An 11,789-nucleotide genomic window follows, 5' to 3' on the forward strand; every position below is an offset into this window, starting at 1 on the left:
CGTTCAAATGTGGAGCATTAAAAACATCTACTAACCATGATAATCTGTCTATGAAAACATAAACTAACCATAATAATCTGTCTGACCGTTCAAATGTGGAGCATTAAAAACATCTACTAACCATGATAATCTGTCTATGAAAACATAAACTAACCATAATAATCTGTCTGACCGTTCAAATGTGGAGCATTAAAAACATCTACTAACCATGATAATCTGTCTATGAAAACATAAACTAACCATAATAATCTGTCTGACCGTTAACATTAAAAACATCTCTATTGTGTTTGTTGTATGTTCAAATCTTCATGTTATTTCAATGTTGTATTTTTTCTTTCTTTAGCATTTTCTCCATTTTTTCCGTTATTAAGAAAGGATATCCATACGCACTAAAGATGAGCTAAATATTTACCATTTACAATGTCCAATTTGTTTAATAAAAGTTAATGGCAATCAGATGGAATTGCGCTAAATTTCAATATTTTTATTTTGTATACATTTACTCATATTTAATTACATATACATGGTTTGTACGGTCACATCTGAAAGACATAATATTTACTCCACATCTCCTTAGAAGATCGATGCCAAAAATGCAAGCCCTGGTTTGATTAAGCAAAGCTCGAATACAAATCTAGGTTCCAAGTTCAATTGCACAAGAATCTACAGGGGAAGATACTGAAGGTTTTTCTGGTTCAAGAAAGGAATTGAGGGGCAAGGGAGGATTGGTCACATCGTCTCCATTCCCTTCTAACATCTGGACTACCCTGCTCATACAAGGACGATCGCTAGAGTTGTATTGAATACACCACAATCCAATTTTAGTGAGTCGCCTTGCTTTCTCCTCCTCTTCTCCGTCCATTTCTCCTCCTCCTGCTTCTCTCAATCTCATCCCTAACTCGCCCTTCTCAAGCAGGTTGAAAGCCCATTCAGGAAAGTAAAACTGACTGGAGCGGCTCACCTTCCAGTGTATATTCTTTCTTCCCCCAACAATCTCTAGCAAAAGCATACCGAAACTATAGACATCTGATTTATCAGTAATAGGCCCCATATCTCTATCACACACCTCTGGCGCCACATATCCCGGCGTTCCTCTCCCGGCCGTCATCGATATATGGTCTTCTCCCTTTCCATAAGGTTTTGCCAAACCAAAATCTGCAACTTTTGGTGTGAAGTCTGCATCAAGCAATATATTGTGAGGTTTGATGTCGAAATGTATGATGCGCTTGTCACAATCCTGGTGTAAATATGCAATTCCACGAGCTGCACCCAAAGCGATTGAATACAATTGCTCCCAACTTAGGAGTTGCCCCTTCTCTTTTCTGGCGAATATAAACTTCTCCAGAGATCCATTAGCCATGTACTCATATACCAGTGCGCTTGCAGTGCTGTCGAAACAATACCCCACCAGACGAACCAAATTGAAGTGATGGACCCGTCCAATGGTAGCCACTTCATTCATGAATTGTATCTCGCTGTGCCTGTGCCTATCGAGAAGCTTAACAGCCAGTGCAGCACCGTTCCGAAGCTTACCTTTATACACCACACCATAACCTCCTTCTCCCAACTTTTCTCTAAAGTTGTTTGTGATCTTCTTGAGGTGAGAGTGTGAGTATCGTGTTGGCATTTCATGAGCATATTCCTTCAGGAATTTCTCCACCACTAAATTAGAGCTACCAGAAAGTCTTTTCCTCTTTGCATAACACGTGAAGAACAGTACAACTGTTGCTGTTAGCGCAACTCCCCCAAAGGAGCAACCTGCAGTTGAATGAAGAGATTGATATCAATGAGATGTTTATCTAACTACAATAAAAATATTAACAGTAATCAGATATAATTTACAGTGATATAGGAATATGAAGAAATTATATATACCAATTACAATGGCGTTCTTCCTTTCCCGACCTGTAAAGCCACCATGACAAGTAGTTATTAGTATCGGCAAAGATCCTGAGATTTCACATATCCAGATTCAATCTTAATGGTAGAATATCTCTGAATATCTTGAGAAAAAAATTCACGCGATGCGATCGGAAACCTACCATTTCCGCGGCATTTGTCGAGCTGCGAGGATCCATCGGGACAATAGCATAAAAACTTTGAAGGCTGGGAAATGTCATAACCACAAATCCCCTTACTCCTCGAACACGCGCCGCACATTTGATCTCTGTTCCTGTCGACATCCCATGTTATCTCAAAACCTATATCATTGCGCTGTTCTTGCCCCGGTAAAGAGTCACCATCAATGGAGAGGTTCAGACTAATTGGTATTTGAAGATGCGCTTGACAGAGGCCTGTTTCCATCGCCCCTGCTAGCAAGCTGTAATACCAAACATCGCCACAGAATCTTCCCTGAAGCAACGCTGATGTAGTACTAGTATTGTCCATCCCACTTTGATCGCAGTAACCCCAAAGCGAGAGATTGGTGGATGTATTTTGGCGGATATGAAAATATGAACCGGACCATAGTGAGTTATAATTTGCTGTAAGATTGCATTTACCACCCCAATAATTAGCGTGGACAATTGTCATGGAGTTATTAATCCTATTGGCCAAAATATTGGGCTCCATTATGTAATATTCGTCTCCATTGATGTTAATCAGAGGATTGTTGCCGGGTACACACCCAAGCTGGAACCGAGGGTCACCGCAGCCGCTGTTATTTTTTCCAAAAGGATAGCTGAATTGAAAGGACCCACATGTATTATTCGAGATACAGTTCTCGTACTGACTGCCGAGACACGATGTTGAGCAGAGGAGGAAGAGAGCGCACGCAACATGAAGGCAGAGATAAACAACCAGATTCATTGAATTTGGTTGATGAAGAATTCGTACACTTATTCTAATGCTCTACTCTGCTACTCTGTTGGAGATAAAAAATTATCAGTGGCGAATTCAGCTTAAGAGGGTTCGGAAAATAGATTAGGCCCTGGCGAGAGGAGATGGATTGGCAGAGAGCAGGGAGAGAACGAATAATATGGTTGAACAAATAGAATGTATCCCCAACCTTCTCCAGATAGATTGTCACAGATTTTACATTACATCCTAACAACCCCAATGTTTGTGGTGAGGAGAGATCGAAAGTCCTATAAGAATAATCAGTGGCTGCTTCAACTTAACAGGGTTGGGAAAATAGAATGGGGAGGAGATGGAATGGGGGAGAGTGAGGAGAGAACGAATTAAGTTATTCAATAAATAGAATGTTCATCCAAACTGCTGAACACATAGTATCGTCCAAACTGCTGAACACATGGTATCTGATAGCTTTACTGCGTTAGATCCCAACAACCCCAATTTACGTGAAGGGAGACCGAAAGTCTAATAAAAATAATCCTCCAGATCTGACGCTGGGACCAAAATCCACACAGTCCAATTAGACTACCTATCGCAAGCGGTCTAACAAATAGATTAAAAATCAGAGATGGAGTGGTAGATGTGGGCGACATGGAATTGCAGCACGTTAAGTCAAAGATGAATAAAATTCAATATGCCTTCCTGCATTCCTCCATTGAATAGTCCTGTTGATCGAGTGTGCTTCTGAGAATACTCTTCCAATTACGCGTCTTAATAAAATCGAGTGTCAAAGATGAATAAAATTCAAGATGCCTTCTCGCATTCCTCCATTGAATAGTCCTGTTGACCGAGTGTGCTTCTGAGAATACTCTTCCAATTACGCTTGTTAATAATGTGACAAACCTATAATAAAATCGAGTTGTTTTTAGCTAGAGTTTTTTGAAGAGTTGTTTTTGGAGTTGTCTATAATGCGATTTTTTGGAGATTTTGGTGACGGAATTCCGCGGAAGAAATTGAGGTTAAATCTTGATTTGTTGCAGTTAAAATGGTTTTTTAACTGCATATTTGGATTCAGCACCCTCGAAAACCCCTGGGACGCTTTCATTGTGAAGAAACTAGCTATCAAACTTGCGATTCCAATAAATTCTTACGAGATTTAGACCGGAAAAACCCGCCGGAAAAGCTTTCAAAAAGTCGCGTTATAGACAACTGCTTTGTTTTTAGTTAGAAATTTTTTTGGGAAGTTTTTGTGGTTGGTTTTTAAGTTTAATTTCTTTAAAATTTGGTAGTAAGAGTTGTTTTTAGTTAGAAATTTTTTTGGGAAGTTTGTGTGGTTGGTTGTTAAGTTTAATTTCTTTAAAATTGGGTAGTAATTACACCGAAGGTGTGTTTCTTTTGAATCCGTTAACAACCGACTTCGTCTACCTTTTTTTTTGCACCGTTCGTTCGAGGGAACACCTGTCACTACTTTTATTTTCCACCGTTCGTTTGAGCAAGCAACTATCAAGGCAACTTGTGCGCTGCTAATTCGAGGAAACAACTGTCACTAGTCTTGTTTTCCACCATTGGTTACCGCTTGTCCAGCTGACGTATCACTCGACGGACAAGTGTGAAGGCAGGTTGCACAATGGCCATTCTCCGTCTCCCGCTTGTCCAGCTGACATATCACTCAACCAAACGGTGTCCAATCTATTGTGTACTCACATGTTTATCTTAAATGGTTTTGAAATATAAAAGAATGTTGTCGAACCTCACGGCAATAATATTAGATTTGGTATTTATTATTGTTATTTATTTAATAGTTATTATGTCTTTTTTAGGTGATCGATTTGATGTTTTGATAAATGTTTCTGGTATGTTATAAGAAATAGAATTATTTATTTAAATTTAAATATTTAACGTGATGGATATTTGGTAGTGAGTGAAACATTTGTGAAATTTATAAATAAGGATTTATGGAAAGTATTAGTTACTCTCATGGATATTATAAAATAATAATATTATAAAAATATTGAAAAGGGACAATAAACAAGGTTTTGTTGGGTAGAAGAAAAGAGTAATGTGTCTTTTGTATTAAAGTAAATTAAAAATATGGTATCGATTTAATATATTGAAAAGGGATTTTGAAATTTATATGGTTTATTAAAGAATTCTAGTACTTGTATGTAGATTTACTTGAAGTGTCTAGAGCTAATTAATAAGATTTAAGAATGGCTTTTGTTACATGAAAATGATAGATTTAAGATTAGTCTTTGTTACATGAAAATGATTCATGTTTACTTGGCAAGAGAATTATCAATAAATAATAGTGAAACTAGTAAAGACACATAGCAACTATGAAATGATGGTATATTTAATGTAAAAAAAAAATTACAAGATGGCATGAAGCCTTTGTTTATGAAAAAAATGATATTGACATAGAGATTTAATGGTGTTGTATAACCCAAAATATTTTATAAAGATAAAATACTTCAACTTAAAAATAAAAGTTATGAAAAGCTATGAAAAGAAATATGTTATTTAAAAGCATCCAACGTAGTGAATTATAAATGAAGGAATTCAACTATATTTAGATATCAACTATATTTGTAGGTTGAATGAAATTCCATATGCAATAGAAAAATAGAGTGACATAGTAGAAGGTTGGTGGGTCTGTAACCCATAGTTCCCAATAAAAAAATGGCTTTTATGCATTTATTTGCAATGTATACTTTGCTATAATATTTATTACTTCTATTAGTGCATAAAAAAGAATGAGATTTTTTTTACTTATTAATTATGTGTATGTACCAAGTGAGCTTATAATGAGAACCACTTACTAGCATGGCTTATAAAGGCATTAACATATAGGCACTAGCATACGGTGCAAGCCAAGTGTTGTAGATTCCTTGAAAAGGGTTTTAAAAAAAATGAAAACAATCAAATTAAAGTCATACTTTAAATTTAAATATTTTGGTCCACAAGACATAGAGTAGTCAGTTACAAAGGTTAAGGTTATTGTTAAGAAATTCCTTGTGTGAGAGGGAATATGTTCCAAGTGCACACAAACCATTGTGAAATTTCTCATCAAATATTATGGATTTTTTTATAAAATGTATTCATCGTGAACATTATTTTTGTAATCACACCTTTTGTGCAAAATCCTGTTGCAAGAGTTCCAATCCCAGAACGAAAATCCTGTTGCAAGTGTTCCAATCCCCGAATGAAGGCATCCCAACAAAGCAAAAACATTCCAAAACATATTTTACTAAAATGTAAAGCATTCAGAGTGAAACTAGAAAACAAAATCATATGACTACTTGTACATTAGGGGAATTACGCTTACTGTGAATCTCATTCCTAGCAAGTGATGAAATGTGGGAATGACAAGACTACCCTGTTGAGAAACTCTTGTGTTCTCCAAAGTCTGTGGGAATGACAAGACTACCTTGTTGAGAAACTCTTGTGTTCTCCAAATTCCTGCGAATTCTACTCTTCTCTCAAACTTGTGTAGTATATCTGGAAATTACTTAGATATATCAATTTCTGGAAATCTTGATTTTAGTATTGTAAAGTACATACTTACAAATTTTTTGTATACCTCGTCCAATATCAATATCGGTCTCTCGAAATCCTAATTATCATTATTAGTTTCAACATCAGTTTCTGGACATCCTAATTTTAATTCTATAAAATACAGAATCATAAAATATAGAAATCACAAAAATTTTGGATGCCTCAATCAATATCGGCATTAGTTTTTAGATGCCTTGATCAATATCAGCATCCACTTTCCATTTTGTAGGTTTTTCTTCCCCTCCCTCCCATCCATTCAATGAATGAATATATAGAGGAAAACAATTCGTCTATCTGTTTTTAATTATTTTTTTCTTGCTGGGCCAAATTTTTTTCCCCACTCCATTTGATATAAGGAAAAATAGTTCAAGAATTTTTTTCCCAAATTTTCCATTCCTTCAGTGTATCTTTGAACCTTTACGGGCAATTGCTAGTTTATTGAAATTTCAAGTTTGATGGTTAACTCTGGTACAGTTTTTTCCAGGCGGCTGAATTTATATATAGTCAAAAAAACTAATTTAAATAATACAAATCAAGATTTTGAAATCTCAAGCTTGATGGTTGATTCTGGCATAGTGTTTTTTAGGTTGCTAAATTCATATATAGAGTAAAAAAACTAATTTAAATAATACAAATCAAAATTTCACCTCAATTTTTTCTACCAAATTCCAATACTAGAAAATCTAAAAAATCCCCCTAAAATAACTACTAATAAATAAAATTAATGTTTAATTGTTTCTAAGTTGAGTTGAAGACCACTCCTCGTAAATAAAATTAGTGTTTAATACTTATACTAGTTTCTGAGTTGATGTATGTTGACGTTTTCATTTAATTTGAGAGTAATTTATATGTGTATGATTCAGTCATATATTAGATGAAAAATATTAAAAATATATTTTAATTAAAATATTTCTAATACAACACTAATATATTTTGAAAAAAAACTATGAAAAAATTATTTTAAATAAAATATTAAAAATATCGAATCTTTTCTTGTATAAATATTTTTAAAATTTTAAACTATTAAATATCGAATATTTTGAAATATAATTATTTTTTTAAATTCAAATATCAAATCTTTTGAAATACAGTTATTTTTTTAAATGCAAATATCAAATCTTTTGAAATACAGCTATTTTTTTAAATGCAAAATTTAAATAAAGATATGTTTCAATACTTGATGATGGCTACCAAACTCCACATAATTGAATTAGACTACCCGCGTCAAGCTATCCAATAAATAGATTAAAAAACAAAGATGAAATGGGACATAGTGGGCAGCAGGGTTGGAATTTGGATTCCTCTTTACCCATCATACAAATATTTTTTGACATTTTAGGTCTTTATGTTGCCCTTCAAAAAACGTTATGTTTAAAATTTTTCCCTTCAAGGGTGATGTTTTGATAATAAATTAACCCTTCACTAATAAAGGTTTCATTAAAAACACATATCTATCATAAGGAAAAAAAAACAAAATGACCATAACACAGAAACGACTTATTGAATTCTCAATTTTGTTTGAAAATTGTATGGAACACTCACAATAAAATCTCCATAATTCTGAAATCAAATGTCCCTTACTCATACATGCCATAGCATTTGTATATATGAGATATTACTAAGGAGATCTTATGGGATGTATAAGATGACCAACAAAGTAAAACTATAAGATGGACTATCCTTTGCATCCTCTCCACGATCATAATCACATGGAATCAATGTGGGGGTCCACCATAGAGAGTTTGTAGTGAATAAAGTACAATGTATTAAAGTGTTTTAATATTTCATAAGTGGCGGTAGATGTCGTTCTTCATGAGCCATATCTTTCACAACTTTTAAGTGATATGTTGAGACACTCGATATATGGTGCAGATTGTAGTCGAAGTGACACTTCATCTATTCCACAGATGACATTGTGACATAGGATAACTTTCATAAGTGAGTGGTGAGTCAGTGACACTGTGACAAGCCTCTGGCCCAAATAATCCAATAAAGGTGGGTGGCCAATACACTCAGGGAGAGCAAGTGGCAACAAGAAATATGGTCCAAATTTATTATGACAAGGAAGAGGTTTTTTTCTTTCAGCTAAGTAGGTTCGATATGCACTAGCACACCCATGGATTGATTGTTTGTTTCATTCAAGTGGGAATTTACATTCAGGGAGAGCAAGTGGCAACAAGAAATATGGTCCAAATTTATTATGACAAGGAAGAGGTTTTTTTCTTTCAGCGAAGTAGGTTCGATATGCACTAGCACACTCATGGATTGATTGTTTGTTTCATTCAAGTGGGAATTTTAATGTTGTTTGCATAAGAGATAGATGCATATTCATTGGATTTCAAGGAAACTAATTGGACTTGGATTCTAATCCAACTTACCCTGATCAAATGAATGAATTGTAAGTTATTGAATGACATTCCTTCTAAGGAGTATGAAATAGATATGTTTTCTGCCCCTTGTCCCTTCTAGGTGACACCTATGAGAATTCAATCATACTAGATTGAGCATCTCATGAGATCTCATCATGAACAAGACATTTTAAACCAAGCCAAATTTGTTGTTTTGTGGGCATATATATATATATATATATATATATATATATATATATATATATATATATATATATATGGCATTATTTGATATAAAGTCTCTATAGAATAGATGCTTATTGATCACTTAGTTTTGTAGACATATATTTAAGGAAACTAGGTAATAACCTTTGTTGAATGGTCTCATATCCATTTTTCGTGGTTGTTTTTCCTTAGGCTATAGGTGCTTTTGTGCAAGATTAAGTATCTTAATTCCTACTTTAATAAAAATATGTTTTTCTTTCTATGTGTGTGCATATTCGAATTCACTCGGGAGCTCTCTTCAATTGACATGGTCCACTCACATGCACCTCAAGTTGCATCAACAAGAAAACAAATCAATCAAAGGTGAAAAGGGGCCTAAATAGATTTACCCATGGAAAATTGAAAGCTTGCAATATTAATGTCACAAAAGAAAATAGAGAAAGACTAAGAATGTGAAGCCTAGGAATAAAAATACGCAAAATTGTTATCTATAAGTCTAGTTTCTATTTGTAATAATTCCTAAAGCATAAAAGAGCCAAAGAAATGCCCTTTCTAGATGGTTTTGTCAAAAATGGTTTCCAAGGTAAGATATCTACATTATTTTCATGTTTACAATTGAGTTCTTCAACACCATTTCTACATTTATTAATTTTAATAAGTTAATAAATAGTTTCTAGTAATGTTTTAGATTCATTTCATTTTGATGGTCAAATTGTACAATTAACAAATTAGATTTTGGTTTACTTGAATGCTTAAGCCACTTAAACTATTACAAGTATGTGTTTAAGTAACACACCTAGTTGGTGATAGATAGAGTAAAACATATTTCATTTTGATGGTCAAATTGTACAATTAACAAATTAGATTTCGGTTTACTTGAATGCTTAAGCCACTTAAACTATTACAAGTATGTGTTTAAGTAACACACCTAGTTGGTGATAGATAGAGTAAAACATAAACGACAGTAATAGTTAAATATATACACATTTCTTACAAATTTTATAAATATAAATTGGAATTGTTGACAATTTTCTTTTTAGTTCTAGAGTGTGTCTTAAAATTGCTTTTGTTTGGCTAAGAGTTTGATTTCATGGAATGTAAGGAAATAGGTTAATAGCCCAAGACACATTTGGTAAGAGTGAAATCTAGACTCAGACTTAGTTTTCTTGAATAACCATGATAAGTCAACCTGGATTATGGATAGCTTCTAGTGATGATTGTCCCCAATGTAAATAACTAAAACATCATAAAGAAAACACTAAACTTTTTTAAAAAATTGTATTTATTAATTTTTAATTATTTAAAGTTGAAGAGATTTTTAAACATACTAAATTAATTTATACATTAACAAAAAAATGATTTAAACCATACAAAACTACAATTTCTTTAAAACATGCCATACTTGATTCCAATCCAAAAAACTAAAATAATTAATAATAATTTTAATATATATATATATATATATATATATAACTTTTCTAAATTTAAATTATATATATAAAAGAAACACTTTTCTAAATTTAATTTTTTGTATATTCACCGAAAACAAAACAAAATAATAACAATTATATCTATTAATAAACTAAAACCAAAATTAATATAAAAAACAATACTCTTTCCAATTTTAAATTAATAAAAAATTTCATTATTTTAATAAATATTAGTCAAAATACATTTAAAAAATAGGTTGTTTAAATTACATAAAATGCAAACTAATTGATTTAAATGGAAATTTATCACAATGGTGTCTACTCTTCAAACCGTTGGAAGAGTTTATTTATCATAAAAGCTCGGCTTCAAATTTAAATGTTAGATTATCACATCCACTGAAGATCAAAAGCAACTCTGCTCAAAGTATAGAAACAGTCATATCTCAATTTTTTCTTCAGGGTCGAGACTTATAATCTATTCGAAGATCGGGAAGTTGCCATGGTCTTATGCCGAAACTCACAGAGTTGTCTCTCATACTAAGAGTCCTCTGGCTGTCTGCATTATACAACTCTACAAATATTATGGTTATAACGGCAAGACTGAATAACTAGGAGCTCCTATACTTAAGAAGATAAAATTACAATGCAAGTCACATCTGATAAGGAAAGCTTTTTGTATTTCAAAATTAAGTGTCGTAGTAACACTTGGTTCGAATTCCAATGTTTTGCAGTAGATATTTTCAGATTTTGAAATCTCCAGGCCAAGATTCGAAATTAAAGTTTATTGGTTGATAAGATCATGATGGACTTATTAGAGGGTATGTTCCAGGTTGAAGTGGAAAGGTGTCAGTTGTTATATAAAATATTAATAACGTTTTCAAAAATAACTTGGCCGTCAAAAATACGTTCTGCACTCTTCCAAACACGTCATGCTCGACGGTCATTTAAAAAATTTCAACGTATTTTACGGGCAAAATGGCCTCTGACGGGCAAAATGCCCGTCAAATTCCAACCCTGGTGGGCAGTGAGCGAGACAACATGGAACTGCAAAACGAAAAGTCTACGTAGACTTCGCAGCTTCACCGATGATAGAGGAAGTTCTGAATCGCCATGGTTTTCGAGTTTGTTGACAAGTTTGGTTTGGCAGCGTTCAAAATTGATTTATCCCGCTTCTTGCCTCTTCGCTAAGAAAATTAAAAATATCAAAATCATGAGAAAGTTAGATCAAATATTTAGATTTAAAAAACGCCTAGTTTAATGAAGTGGAGGAGTTGTCCGGAAAGTTATGAAAATCTCGGTCATATTTAGAAGTGGAGGAGTTGTCTCGAAAGTTATGGAAATTCCGGTCATATTTAAAAAAAATCTTTGTAAGTCCAAGTTATAGTTGTTAAACTTCAAAATTTTAGGTGTTTTAGACGTTTTTTATGGCTCTTGTCTA

At 33.3% G+C, this 11,789-nt stretch overlaps 1 protein-coding gene across 1 annotated transcript; it reads right to left on the reverse strand.

Annotated features, from left to right (window-relative positions):
* Window positions 1-474: 474 nt before the first annotated feature.
* On the reverse strand, window positions 475-3,373 carry LOC149178115 (rust resistance kinase Lr10-like). The gene is made up of 3 exons (XM_089423543.1): window positions 2,043-3,373; window positions 1,876-1,905; window positions 475-1,758 (listed from the first exon to the last, which is right to left on the reverse strand). The coding sequence occupies exons 1-3, from the start codon at window positions 2,806-2,808 to the stop codon at window positions 635-637; spliced, it is 1,920 nt and encodes a 639-aa protein (XP_089279669.1). The 5' UTR covers window positions 2,809-3,373; the 3' UTR covers window positions 475-634.
* Between the last annotated feature and the right edge of the window lie 8,416 nt (window positions 3,374-11,789).

Source organism: Pinus tabuliformis, chromosome 4_1 (genome assembly GCF_031772625.1).
Source record: "Pinus tabuliformis cultivar Carrire ecotype Pingquan chromosome 4_1, CPIR1, whole genome shotgun sequence".
NCBI lineage: Eukaryota > Viridiplantae > Streptophyta > Pinopsida > Pinales > Pinaceae > Pinus > Pinus tabuliformis.